We start from the raw sequence: 15,752 nt of genomic DNA, 5'->3' as shown, positions 1-15,752 counted from the left end.
TTTTTCATTAATAATCCATAAAAAAAACTAATGGTCTGTTAGATATAAATTAGATCTGTATCTGTATATATATTATGTAAAATAGAATCCCTTTTTTGTATGTATTTGTATGTATGTGCATAACTCAAAAAGCACCTAACAAATTTTAATACAGTTTTCACCAATGAATAGGTCTAGAGGGACTCGAAGGAAGGTTTTAATGCATAATTTGATCATTAAAATTTCTATGGTATAATCAAATTTGTATCTTAGAAATGTATATTTATCACTATTTAAATAGCAATGAAATTATCATTGCGCATTGACACTTTAAAATGATTTAGTAGAGAGTGGCCTGACTTTTAAACAAAGGTAACAGTTGCACATTTTTGCATTTTTTTCCCGCTTTTTACTTATCATTTATTTTTTCTTTGAGTAGAAAGATTCCAAATCAAATATATAATCAATATATGTTGAATGAATTGTTGTTTAACAAAAATGATAATTTAAAGGATATATGACTTGCAATTCTTTTTACAAATGATGTATATAGACTTCAATACAATAGCTATAATACATTATTTTTTCATACTGATGCTGTCATATTAATCGTAGGTTAGGTATAAATTCCATTTTACAGTACCTCATAATTAAATAATTTAGTTATTTACGAGTATCGGAGTATGACCACATTGTATTGTAGATAGGTCACTTAACATATTGTATTTTTAATCTTATAATTATAAATCTCTTGCAAAGTGCTCAAACTTCAGTCATAGAAAACTTAACCAAGGAATAGATATCCTACATAGTTCTGTAAATATTAAAACAATCTTTATTAACATAGGTAAAATATATTTGATGCTATAATATGTGCATATTAGGTCAAATAATAATAATAATAATAAAAATAATAATCATTCTATGTAAAAAAATATTCACAGAATGTAAAATAATTTTTAAAAAAAAATCCTAAATTAAAAACTAAAATATTAAGAAACAGTAACAAAATTAAGTCTAATCTATGTTTACATAAAAAGAAAAACAACTAATAGGATAACATTTGAGAGCATTTTGTTAACCATTACAAAATACAATACATAAATCATAAAACAAAAAAAAAAATATACTCTAAAATCATACAATTTATAGGTACTTGGTAGCAGTAAAAATATACATTTATATAACTTCTACCATACGTAAACATAAATAGTAGCCCTACTTAGTAAAAGTAAAATAAAACTGGTTAACATATTTGTATCATTTCCGTAAAAAAATAAACATATTAATATCCAACATTTCCTGCAATACATGTCAAAACGTGTCAGTCTTAAATATTGTCTTGTAATGATTTTAGCGGTATATTATATTAAATAATATTCACATTAAATAATTCCTTTTATAAAATACAGTGTAGAAACATAGTGGAATGTTACGCTTTTAACGGTATTGTACAGATTTAATATTTTATTGAACGTTTTTATTTGAATATATTATCAAAGTCGACTAAAAGTGCTTCTATCACCATATTCTGTTGCATCAGGTCAATTGCCATATTTGTTGATTCAATTTCTGGCCACATGAGAGTTGGTCCAAAAACAATAGCTAAATTTGGAATGTGCATCCGATTGAACTCTTTGTAACTTGTTACTCTATACACACAATATACAAAAATTAATACAAATTAAACATAATATTTGGTAAATTATATTACTTTAATAAGTGTATAAGTAAAAATTTTAGCGTGTCATAATTTGGTCCAGGTAACGATTTTGTGATGTCACGAAAATGCAATAACTTGTCTTTACGACTATGACTTGCTGGAAAATAAATGATAAATATTATATTAATTTTAGTAAAATATGATAAATTCATTAATCTATAATAAAGGTCTTTAGTAGTTAAAATCATAAGTATCATTATCTAATTTCTAAAATTGTAAGAGATAATATGTTCAAGATTTGTATAATAAACCAGATACTTATGATTTATTAGAAATATTATAATCAAGGACTTATAAGATATCTTTTCAAACAGTGATTATTATACTTCCAATAACCTAACTTAAAATATCACTTGATCATGCCATTATTAAATTAGTAAAATATAAATAATGACGAAGATTTTGGAACATTTAATAAATAATTTGATTAACTTGATACTTACTGCCAGCTGAAATAGCTTTGCGGAAAGCATGATAGGGTATAAGAGGTTCTTTGAGTTCTCTGAAAAATAGCTTGAGAGCACCAGTTAGAACATGAACGTCTTCTTCTTGGTCAATCACCGAAAGATTATTTTGGTCAACTTGCAATCTTATCTTTTGCACCTGAGATAAATTACCTGAAGCACGGTATAAGCCATCGGTCTTTAAATTATCTTCACTGATCTCAATAGCTGCCACACAACGTTGCACAAAAGCTGGGATGCGTGGTTGGTCTGTACCAACCACATGTTCTAAGAAACAACCAAATGCATTCTCATCTAAATTAAAAAACAGTAATTTAACAAAATGATTATTGGATAAATTATGGTTTAATACCTTTCCAAATTCCTTTTTTGACAAGCGATTCCATTGTAGGTCTTCGGTGAAAAAATTTCCGTAGACGGTTTTTTATTTTTGTCTGGCGTTCTACATTAGATGTCAAATCTTCCATACTGCCTCCATCTTTTGCTTTTACTAATGAAAAAATAATCATAAAATTATCAATTGCAAAATAAAACAAAGACCTTATCATTTTTTTGTCATAATATTAAATTTAATACACTAATATTTAAAACATGACTGTTCATAAAATAAAAAAATAAAAGATAAAATAAAATCAGCGAATGAACTGCAATATTCATTAAACTCAATTGATAAACTCTACTGTTTCCCTGTTTTATTATCTAGACCCTCTACTACAGGATATGACTGTATACAATAAATTAACTAGTGTAACCTAAAAAAAAAAGAATACATTTTATTAATTGGAACTTACATTTAAGGGATTTGTTTCTATTCAGTTTGTTTTTTTTTTCAGTATCAAGTAAGTCGTTAGTACGTGCATTTGGAAAACGAGGACATCTGTCAAAGTTGCATGGCTAAAAATAAAAAATAAATTTTAGTTATACATATGTTTAGTAATGACACACTTCTCTAATAGATAATATTAAATAATAATTACTAACTAGATTTGAAATAACTGCCTGTATTGCGTAGAGCCATGACTGGGCTTGGACGTTACATTCATTTTGGAACAATACCTGAGTTCCTAAAACAGTACTGATAACATAAACATTTTTACGACTAGATACCTTGTCGGCTGGATACACAAGAGCACCATTCAAATCTACACAAAGTTCTGGTCGTCCACTACCATTTTTCTATAAAATAAAAATATATACTAATATATGTAGTAAAACGTTTTAGTGAATAAACAAATAATTTACCATTGCTACGAAAGATTTAGCATCTTTGAAGAAAAGCAAAAACAATTCAGTAAGTATTACATGTGATATTGTCCAATTTTTTCGAAGTCTTTTTCCATTTTCAGTAATTTTTGTTCGATTTAAAGGGCCCTCTTTCAATACACACTAAAAAATTAATTTTTTAATAAGAGAAAAAAATTAAAATCAATTAACATTTAATAAAAAAAAAGCAATTACCATATGTCCATCCCATAATTGGGGCCAATTCTTAGGAACACTTACTGTAGACGAGGATGGGCTTCTAAAAATTAAATTAATACAATTGATATTTTAATACTTTTTACAACAATAAAAATTATATATTTAAATAAAATAAATGTATCAAATTACTTGATGTCTGAAGAATCATCTTTTTCGCTATTACTTTTGTTTGATTTCAAAGATGAAGAAGAATCTTCTAAATCTAATTTAAGAGACGATGGGCTAGCATTAGATGCATTGCTATTATTTGTCTCAGGCAATGTCCAAGAAGATTCTTTACTATTTTCTTCATAGTAATAAGAACGACCTTTAAAATCTTTTGACGAAAGCCACTAAAACAATAACAAAATATATAATATATAAATATTGATATATATTGATTTATAATTTTCAGTTGTCCAGTTAAAAAATATAAACAACAATTTTTGTATTTTTTTTATATACAAGTATACTCATAATATAATATTATAATTATAAATATATATATGTATGTAATAAAATATAATCACAGTATCACGAGTTTTTCTTAGCAAAGTTTAATATTTATTTTTATGGAAAATCTAATGGCGTAGGACGTTTGCGCATCACTTTTGTTAAAAAAGGAAAAGAGTATTTTCACATAGCTTTTGTTTTTAATAACCTTTTTATAGGCAGTTTGTGCATCGCAATTTTTATAAATTACATATATGATATCAATAATTAAACAAAACCATACATTTATATAAATCAATCGTCAGTATTCATATTAAAGATAAATAAAGTATTATATATTCATATTTACAAAAAGTATATATAATATATTATTGAACGTGTACTACCCTATTATTACTAGATTCGTGCATTACTCATTATATTTACATTTATATAAAAAAATACAAAATTATAAAAATGTAAATATTATTATAATATATTTGAATATTTTATTTAAATTTATAAGTGTAGTTCCTAAAGTATCGGTTATAATATTATCGTCACCTATATAATGTCATCGGTGTATCATTCCAGTCATGTCACTAATGGTACAAATGATGCGCAAACAACAAACACCAAAATTTAATTAGTTAAAGAATTTTTTTTAAACTTAAAGGAATTGCTAGGTTATTTTTTGAAAATTTTTAAACAGAACGTGTGAACACCTGTTCGTCTTCAGACGAAATCCCGTCCAAAGCGCTGTCCATAAGCTCATTTTTCCAAGCCATAATGTCAGACCACTTAGGTCTAAACGAAACGCAAATTTCATGATTTGGAAACGTCGCTGAGACCGAATGCGGTAGGATACTATCGTCGTTTTCGGCGAACGACAACAAATCGTTACCATCGTCTGGTTGCCGGTCCATGCTATAATATTCAAAATCTGAAGCACTGGTGGTAGAGTCAAAATCGAATAGATTATCAATTGTTGAGTCCAATACAGAGTCACGGTGAACACTAAACAAATTCAACGGTTCCGACTCTTCAGCAACCGTATGTCGCAGACATTGCAACCATCTCACTACGTCCGCTTCCATGGGAAGTATAATAGTCGTCGATAAGGAAACCGACGCGTTTAAAAGGCGGCGCAACACTGTCTAATTGACACATACTGACATCCATTCGAGCGCGGTATTTGGTTGTTTTTTTATTACAATTTACATCATATAATTAAAACGGAGACGACAACGACGACGACAGCAGCCGTCACAACGAGCAATAATCATGCTTTTAACTAAACGACAGAGCGATGTATACGTAACCTGCGGGAAATGTTTAAAATAGATTCGCGACGTAGTAATATTATCAGTTGTATTTGCTGTGTGTTGGCATTTAAATGTCATGCTTTAACCTATTATTATAATACTATATAAAAAAAGTCTAAAATGTCTATAACCTTTAAAAACTATATAGGTACTAACGATTTATAAAAAATTTAAGGTTTTCAAATATTGTTTTTAATATTCAAATAAAAACAATATCTATGTCCCGACAATCAAAAGTAATCATTATCGAGTATATGAATTTTGAAAAAAAAATATATTGTTTTAAATAATATTAAAAAATGAAATTAATTTAGAATCTAAGTTAAGCATTTATAATAAGTTTACAAAATGGTTCACCAAGCATACTCATCCCTAATTTATTCAAACTGTAGATTAACATTTTTTAAGAGTATAGGATCATATTATTTTCATACACTTATAATAATACACATAAACTTAATAGAATTTAAGCAAGGGGTAACCTTGAAATCAACTTTTTTTCAAATTAAAATAATTTTTTCCAATACATTTTTAAATACATGGCTTTGAAAAGTCGAAAATAAAAATATAAAACAATTGGTTAAAATTTTGAGTTAAATAACTTTGAATTTATTGTTTATGATTATGAATTGAAAGATATGGAAGAACTCTTTCAGTTTTATGTTTCCGTAAAACCATATTTTAAGAAATTTTTATATCAAGAATTGTATATTATTTAGTAATAATTGTATACAATTTATTTTAAATAATAAAAAATAAATAACGATGTTTGTAGTTTAAAAAGCGGCTGTTTTTTCAAATTTACTGAAATTTTGCGTTGATAAATATTATTAAGCAAAATACGAATAGTAAAAACAGTTGATTTGATTTACGATAACTTCTGGAAAACAAGCTTAATATAAATTAGTAAGCTATGTAAAATAAAAACATTGTTTGATATTATTATTCATTTTAGATTCTAAGAAGCGATGAATGTATTGATTTTACAATGAGTGACCACTTTTTGAAGCAATAAAAGTATTTCAATAATATTATTTAAATATTTAAATTAAATAAACTTCAATATTTTTTCAGTTAAGAAAGTGAATTAAGTTAATATTCTTGGCGTGTTAAAGTAAAAATCAGTACCTAGTTTTCTTCATAGTTTTTCAGCAAAACTAATCATCAAAAAAAAAAAAAATCGTTTTATAATTAAAAAAAAACTTTTTTAAGTTACATATTGTAACTAAAAAAACTAAAAAATATACAAACATAATTATTTGAAAGACATTTTAAGTTAAAATTTGGAGGAAATTAGATATTTAAATGAAAAATAACGATGTAAACTATAGTTATTTTGTTAAAATTTAAAAATATTATTTATGGGTACTTGAAACGAATATTATATTTTATACAAATTACGATATTTTCAAATGTAATGTTTAAAGAATCACAAGTCAATGCAAAACCAGTAGGTAAATTCATCGCTTGTTTCATAATATTTGCCAACGTTCAGGAGCACAGGGTAATGTTTCAACACTACTTAACACAACCCTTTCCCGTATTATCTTATACATACGATGCAATAATTTATATAGTAAAATAGAAACTTTAATTTAATAAATGATTATTAAAGAACAGTATTTTATTTCAACTGAAATTACGAGTATGTTGTAATTAAACATTTTGAGTTAGATATGTTTATTTGCAGCTCTTATATTTTGAACTCCATCATGGTAAAAAAATAAATATTTGGCAAGTTTGCAAAATTACTTTTTTTGTTTTACAAAATATAAAAAAGTGCCAAACAACTATGCACAAAAAAAGTTTTATAATATAAAAATTTCAGTTTTATTTTAATTACTATAACACATTCATACATTTAAAATATTGGTTATAGTGACACTCAACCATAGACTAATAAAAGGTAAATATATGTATTCAAGTATTCAACTATTCAAGATGACTCATGTATTACATAATATGATCACTTTAAATGTAAATATAACAATTATGTGAATCTGCTACTATGTGGGTTTTATAAAAATTGGCCACTAAAAACTTTCAATTTATATATATATATTGAATCTTTCAAATTTAGATTATATAACATGGGTTTTTTTTAGTGACCCTAACTATTTGCACTTTTTTAACATTAAAAAAATATATATATACAATTATTCTAGAATTTTAAGTTATGGCATTTTTAATATTTGTTATAATGTCTATAAATAATTCATCTTTATACCTATTTATCTTCAAGGTTTTTTGATAGTAAAATTTCTACAGCTACCTAAACTAATGTAAGGTTTACTGATATTTTATTTAATAACTTTTAAAAGAAAGCTGTAAATTTAATTGATATTATTTTTTTTATAAAACGTAATTTAACTTTACAGTTTAGATTACTAAAAAACTATTAAAAATGATTTTGCATAAATGTGTTTAATTTTTAATTAGTGTAGATCAGAGAAAGAAAACAAAATAAATGAATTGCTATATTGTCTGTATACTTGTTTTATAACAGGGGTGGCCAAACCGCGGCTCGCGTCATAGACTTCCGCGGCTCGCATTTTATCGTAACATTTTTTAATATGAATTTATGTAAATTTATATTTATGTATGACTTTTTTTATTTTTTTACATTTTGGCTCTTCTATATTTATTAATATATTTGGTGGCTTGCGAGTCTCTTCTCGCTGACCACCCCTGTTCTATAATATTACACATTTTAATTTGTAAAAATTAATTAATTAAGAGGACGTTATTCCTGCATGTGTTGTTTCAGTCTTACGCACGTACGACGTACACAAAACGTGTTTACGCAGTCTAGAGCAAACTCGCTCAATATTGGTACTAGAATAAATAAACTTATAAAATTAAACGATGACAATATTTTGGAGGACAAGACGTTGAATTTTTTTAAAAAAAATTAATATTTTGAAAAGTTAAAGGTTATTTGAAATGCTTGTTAATTCTAAACGATTATAATGAACGTTATATTGGGAATAATAGAAAAAACTCAGCATCTTGGCCTCTGAAATATTGTCATCTTTTAATTTTATAATAGGTTTATTTACTCTAGAACCAAAATTGAGCGAGTTCTACTCAGACTGCGTAAACGTGTTTTGTCTACGTGCTATGTACCTATGTAAAATAGACTAGATGAAGACAACGCATGCGGGTATGACGTCCTTTTCAATTTAAATACATTGGGAATAATTTCATTTTCATTATTAGTTGTTTATTTTGAATACCATCAGAAATATAAATAATCAAATATCTTTAATATCAGCTGAGAATTAAAAACAACTTTTTTCTATTTAAACATTAACAAAAACAGTCTAAATTCTTTAATTTGTTTTAATATATTAGCATTCTAAATATATGATGTGCATTTATTATTATCAGGTCATTCATTCTAATTCACTGAATTTAAAATACATCAAAATAAAAATGTCTAAGGTACATAATCATTTATCAACAATATTTGTTAATAATGTAAGTTAGTATTTATCTATTTATATTATATTATATTAGAATAGTTATCTATTCTGCATTGTATTATAGTATAATACTGAACTACATTGCAATTACTAGCTATACTAAATATATTTATTAATTCTTATACATAGGCGGACGTCAGAGGGACTTAGGGGGCTTAGCACCCCCAAGTATTTCAATAGACCTCAAAAATCGAATATGTGTGAGTTTGTTTAGTAAGGGATGATCATAACTTTGTTTACCTGCTTAATATCAGAAACTAATCTATTGCCAGACTAGTTTATTTCACATTCATGATAATTTTATAAAATAAAATTATTTGCCTGTTTATTATGCAATTCATTTTATATTGATATACAATCATTGGAACAATTTAAATTACAAACCTAGTTTAATTTCAAACCAACTACTTCAACGAGTAATTTTTTTTTATAAGAGTTTTAAGTTTATTAACTTCTTTGAGACTTTGATTACAGCCAAAACAGGAGAATTTAAGCAATTTATAGTTCATTCCAAGACACTTATAATCAATGGCAAATAGGCCAGAGCACTTAGTATGAGCTAGTGAAAAATTCCATAAAATTAAATAGAATTATCAAGATCCACAAAGTATAAATTACAGAAATATGATACATCATTAGAGATAATAAAAGTGTGTAAGCCACTTGTCCTTATAAGAATATGATATAGTATACTATGTATTATAATTATTAGAAATAATGATAAGACGAGATGACAAAATATTGTATACAAATAATGTAACTAATCAGTAACTGTTTTTATTGTATCTAGGATTTTAGTTATAATTAAGAAGCGGATGTTTATGCATTTATCATATTTTTTAATAACATCTAAATTAATGTGGAGTAAGATAGAAATTTGTTTCATCACTCAAAGAATTCAAATTTATCAATTTAATTTTGCATATTTGTTTGATCATATTTCTATATTCATGATTCTTTTAGTGCATATTTTAAGTTTTTCGTATTATTAACGGACTTGGCACGACTAATATTAATAGATCAAAATGTCCTGTGGCTGTAGGCCTATGTAATATTCACGACAACCAGAAATAGCCGATTTTCACTCATATTGGTACTTGGTTTCTAATATATATGCATGTAAATTATTTTCTGATTAACAAAAAATTCAACAGCAATTTGCAAACATCTTTTTTAATTTTCATTTTTAATAATAATAAATTTTATTTTATTTTTTAAATTATCAATAATTTATTATTTTCAATTTTTAATGAATAAAAAATGTTATTGATGCATACATTTTTAATAAATTCTAAGCATATTTTTATACTTTATAGTGCTTAATTGCATGCGTATTTTTTAAATTTTTTAGAGCATAAACATCCGCTCCCTAGTCATAGTGTATTTTATGACTATATCTTATACGTGATTTTTTTTTACCTTTGCTCCAGTTGACTGATTTACAAAACATGGTAATCCAGAGGTTGGATCAGCTTGCATTATCCATCCCACAGGTGTCTCACTAATAGGTTTAATTTTTGTTTTTAATGGTGGAGCATTATCATTGGGTTCATATTCTTCATCCAATTCAGCTAATGGAGATGAACTTTGACTTTGACTACCCGAATTAATTGTTCCAGCACTACTATGTCGACTTATCTTATCTTCCTATATTTATAGAAAATAAAAGTTTTGAAATAATATTCATAAATATTAGATTAATATACATGATAAATAACGTACATCAACTATACGATGTTTAGGCGAAGACCAGGTACGTTCAAATGTCTCACCATGGCCTTGAGTAATATCTAATATTGGTGGTGAAGAATTTCGTATTGGATATCTTTTAGAATAAGAATCCACCTTAAAAAAAAAAAATTACTGTTAATAAAAGTAATACAGAAAATATAAAGCAAAAGTGTAAGTGAAATAAAAATTGGGTCAAAGTATTTAATATAAAAAATAAACTACAATGATCACTTAAAATGAAACAAACTGCAAGAGAAAATAATACAGTTGATTTTCATGGTTAATTAAATCAGACGAATATTGTTTTCCTAAGTTTTTTTTTTTATAGACTAGCTTGTTTAACACATAATGAAAATAATATTGTGAAAGTAACATGGAAAAAATTGATTATACCAAGAGAAAACAGTTGAATGATATAGCATCTCAATTTAGAGACATTTATTTAAATTAACAATAATTTTTAAATTTAAATCCATAAATATACTTTATTAATGAAATTAATTAATCATTAATACAAATATTTGTGTATGTGATTGTAAATTGTCAATATTCAATCAATAAATAGGTTAGGTTAAAAATATTTAATAAATATTTAATAATTAAAATAATAATTCTTAAGATATTTTCTTTTAAAGTATTAGTATGTTTTGTTTCATTGTTGATAGATACTGTTAGCAAGTGCCCATCTTAAAAGCAGAAAGAAAATAATAATATTTAGAATTTAATTACTTCAGTTCTATAAATATTATATAATTACAAAATTTAATACGTATCTGGTATCTCTACAATTTGCTACCACCGCTCACCATAGTTATTTATTTTATTATGAATGTGCTATCATTGATTATAAATACTAGTAGTATTAGCTGTACATATTTGTAAGTACTGTTATCTCAAAAATATGATATATATAAATGTAGAATTTAAACAAGTACTGAGAAGTTAAAATTAATATCTTAGTGTTTTAGTAGCTAAATAAACATAAAATACATAATAAAATATATTGATATCTTATTGATATTAGAGAATGGAGTATACACTCAAAAATGCAATCTATAAACATTTATTTTAAATGAAGATAAAGTGATTATAGTAAGCTAATTCGGATAAATAACTGACACAATGACATAAACATAATATACATATATATTATCAATAAGTAATAGACAGGTGGAAAACTATGTTACTTCTTAACATCTTGCTATATTTATTATTATTATTTCCTGATAAATTTAAAAAAAAATGTATTTTCCAATCAATAAATTCTCACGAAATTAAATATTTCAGTCTGGTTCTCCAAAAATAAAACATGACTCAAATTGTATGAATGCCATGCACAATATTCTTATTCTTTACTAGTATATAACTATAAACTAAAGTACATTTTAAATTTAAACCAATATGGTTACCTGAACTGCCTATTTTATTTATTTTAAGCAATTTGATGTTATAACTAATATTTGTCACTATTCATAAGTGCATACCTAATTTGCTAATATCTTAGTGTTGTACATCAATCAATGGCTCTCCCACTCTTAATAATTGCTAAGGTACTATAATATATTTAAACCCCAACTTCACTATAATAATTGTTTAAATTTTTTTAAAGATCTAACAATGAATATTTAAAATTATAATTCTTACTCTACGATTTCTGGCTAAAGATGTTCGTTTTCTAGATCCATGCATCCTCAATGAATCTTGATCACTATCAGTTATACCCAATGAATCACCATCTAACAGACTATCTGTGGATCCACCAGTGAGATCTGCACTAGTACTATGCGCATCAGGTGTAGATATTGATTTTGATAAAACAGAATCACTAATCATTATTGATTCTTCATCATCTGGTTTGTTTTCTTCAATAATATTTTCATTAGTCATTATGTTTTTAGCCCATTTGTCACGTTCATGTTTTGTTTTAAAGCTACCAGTATAACAAAGTTTATTTTTAGGAATTTGTACATTATTACCATCAGGTTTCTCATTGACTTTTAAATTTTGAACTGATATTACAGCAGGTTTACGAATGTTTTCTAGTAAGTTCTGTACTTTAGAAGGCTCGTAAGTTAATGTATTTTTGTTCAAAGGTAACGATTTTAGCTCAATTTCTTGAGCAAGTTCTTCTAAAGAGCTGGACAATTGTAGTGAAAGTTGCTCTTTAATATCGCATTTTTTAATATTTACTTGGCAATAGCCAGAATTTTCTTGGTTAACTGTAACAACTGTTTTATTTTTTCGATTTAACACTGGTGACAATATATTATTCTCATTTTGAATATCAACTCGTTTAATATCACTAATCACATTATCAACAACCAAGTCATTGACAGTTAAAATGGTTGTATTTTCTAAAGGAATGTTTTCATAGGACGGAGTTAAAGGTTTTTCAAAAATAGTACGTTTAAGCACTTGTGGTTTTTCTACTTTAATTTTCTCCTCGCCTTTGGATAAACTTGGCCTGCTCGGTGCTCGTGGAATTTCTTTAACAAAGGTAGCTGGAACATAAAAGGGCTGGCCTGAACTGCGTATAACTTGCCACCAGTCATCATTAGTTTTTTTCAACAAAAGTAGTTTCTCGCCTTCTTTGATTGATACACATTTGTTTTCTCTAGTCTTGTACTCAAAGTCATAGAGAACCCTAACCTTAGTGTCGGAAATATCCATTGTGCCACAGTCATCGTAAATTTGAAACCTAAAATATAAATTATCTTTTTAAAATTAAATTGTAGGTAATTACCTAAATCTTTTGTAAGCAAATATTTTATTAAAATATATAAATGTATGGTTATTTAAATATTCTAAAAGTAAACGCTAATTATTTTAAAAAAATAACGTTTTAAATATTTTTTATTGCTCTTACATTTTTTTTTTACTTTTTTGAAAGACAGCATACATTTTAAATTTCATAATCTAAAGCAAAATATAACTTTTAAGAATTCTATTTTTTGAAAATTTAAAATAAAATTTTGAAATAGTAATTACTAATTAATAAATTTATAAACATTTGATATTTAGGTAAATGGAGCAGTGTTATTAAGGTATCCTGCAAAATATTGACTATTTAAACTTAAATTTTAAACATACAAACATTAAAAATAAAAAATTATAATGATTAAAAATATTTAAAGATGTTGTGTAACAATTTAAAAGTAAGGGAAAAAAATATTTTCAAAAATAATTTGTAAAACTGTTTAAGATAATAAGTGCTTACTATTAAAAGAATCAAGAGGTATAATATTGACTGTCGGTTATTAATTATTATTAATATCTAAAGAAGAAAATAGAATAAAAATAATATCGTTCATTTGTTCATAACAACTTAGAATTTTCATTAACTGTCAATTTTAATAGTTAAAATTTATTTATTGAACACTCTCCTTGAACTTTGAACTACTGAGAGTCAACTGAATAAAAAATACATTTGTTTCTTAAATAAGATCATTGACATTGCAACATATTGTTTTCAGAGTAAAGATTAGTGAAGTTTATAAGTTTTTAAATTTATTAAGTTATTGCCTTGTAAAGTATAACATTTGATTTTGGCAGGATTACAAGAGAAATATTTTTTTATTTTAAAGGCCATTAGTTCAAACTTCAAGGTGAAAAATCATAGCAGAGAACTTTAATATTCCAATCCAACACTGACAATTCTTATAATGTATAGGTATTAACATTATGTTTACATCTAAAATTAGTTCTTAAATGTGATTCTTTAATTCATGTATGGTTCATGATTCAGTTTTTCTAGCCATGAACACATATTATATGAGAAATAATGCAGTTAAATATAAATTTGAGTATATATTTTTATTTTTTATTGGAGTTATCGCAATTTTGTTTTGCATATAGCTTATTTTATATTTATTAAACAAGTCTGATTATAAAAAATTGTATAAAAAAAAAAGAAAATTGTTAATGGAATCTGCTTTTTAAAGACCCATCAGAGATCCATATAATATACTTTAACATTTTAAGAACTTCTATTCTAAATCACATATTTTGATAATCATTAAGTATAACCTAGGATATATACTATCCATTATAAAAATTCTTAACTAAAATGCAATCCTGTTTTGAATTTATCGATGAATTAACAAATTACTGTTTAAATAATACTAATACAAAAATTGTTTTTGGATTATAGAAGATTAGCATTGATGAGCACACCAAACTTAATCAATTATAAGACCGTCCTGGCATCAGAAGAAGTATCTACCAAGTATCGTCAATGCCATCGTCGTCTGACGTAGAGTACCACAACAATAAATAGAGCAGCACCTGTATGAATGCTGTCAAACGGTTTTATTTGTGTAGAAGTTATTGGAGCGTAACTAGAAAAGGGGAAAACGTTAAGTCGATTGAGGATTTCGACCTAAGAATTGCAAAATAGCGAGTGACGACGACCAGGACCCAACCTCGAACATCCAACTACCTACGGACAGCACTGACCAAAGACGAAAACGATATCTGGTACCGTACACATTAGACTTCACGACCATCCAATCTCAGGGGATGTGAGGCGTCACAATTTCTTCCAACTCACCAAAATGTCACGCGAAAATCCCATTGGAAACACGACCTTGGCCGTCCAAATCCTCTGGATGCAGTTATCGCGTACCGACGATAGAATTGGGAGAGCGAAAAATCAACACACACGAAATAATAACGATGATAATAATAACAAATATTGATAAATTATGACAATTTATTATAATAATCGAACAGTTCTATCGAAACCGGACGCATACGCGGTCGACGTGACTCACTGCCGTGCGATTTATCGTTTCTAATCGGCCGTTTGACATCGTCGTCATACACATATTTTATACGATATACATTATTATTATTATTATTATTATTGTTGTTGTTGTTGTTATCCTGCGACGGTACGCGACGACGAGCGACGAGCTGACAGGACGTCAGTGTTGCGGAGGGCGGACGGCGGCCGATTGGCGATTACGCGGTTTCAGTGTGCGAAATGCGAATTGTGAAACGCGAAGTGTTACACAGCGCGCGATATCGTTGCTGAGGGGTAGGAGTGCCGACTGCCGAGTAATCGCTAAATCGCGGTATAACTATTGTTGATCAAATGTGAATATCTTATTCAATTTTGTGTCGGTGACGTAATGTTACAAATCTCATCGTC

At 26.6% G+C, this 15,752-nt stretch overlaps 1 protein-coding gene across 1 annotated transcript; it reads right to left on the bottom strand.

Annotated features, from left to right (window-relative positions):
• Nucleotides 1-937: 937 nt before the first annotated feature.
• Nucleotides 938-15,672, bottom strand: LOC113554688 (rho GTPase-activating protein 12-like). The gene is made up of 13 exons (XM_026958642.1): nt 15,150-15,672; nt 12,245-13,298; nt 10,592-10,714; nt 10,289-10,516; nt 3,778-3,980; nt 3,625-3,688; nt 3,409-3,552; nt 3,148-3,342; nt 2,958-3,060; nt 2,519-2,656; nt 2,146-2,460; nt 1,694-1,799; nt 938-1,631 (listed from the first exon to the last, which is right to left on the bottom strand). Exons 2-13 carry the CDS (start codon nt 13,268-13,270, stop codon nt 1,460-1,462), a joined length of 2,817 nt encoding a protein of 938 aa, XP_026814443.1. The 5' UTR covers nt 13,271-13,298; nt 15,150-15,672; the 3' UTR covers nt 938-1,459.
• Nucleotides 15,673-15,752: the final 80 nt, after the last annotated feature.

The sequence above is a fragment of the Rhopalosiphum maidis genome, chromosome 2 (assembly GCF_003676215.2).
Source record: "Rhopalosiphum maidis isolate BTI-1 chromosome 2, ASM367621v3, whole genome shotgun sequence".
Classification (NCBI taxonomy): Eukaryota; Metazoa; Arthropoda; class Insecta; order Hemiptera; family Aphididae; genus Rhopalosiphum; species Rhopalosiphum maidis.
Note: the sequence above shows the minus strand (reverse complement) of the source record. Positions and strands in the feature narration are given on the sequence as shown.

What these genes read in the sequence shown, in the direction of transcription:
- LOC113554688 (XM_026958642.1), bottom strand. Translation starts at nt 13,270, where the DNA reads ATGGATATTTCCGACACTAAGGTTAGGGTTCTCTATGACTTTGAGTAC. An exon ending in CTTTAGCCAGAAATCGTAGA is followed by an intron (nt 10,715 to 12,244) that starts GTAAGAATTATA and finishes TTTTTTTTTAAG; the next exon opens with GTGGATTCTTATTCTAAAAG. An exon ending in AGGCAGTTATTTCAAATCTA is followed by an intron (nt 3,061 to 3,147) that starts GTTAGTAATTAT and finishes TTTTATTTTTAG; the next exon opens with CCATGCAACTTTGACAGATG.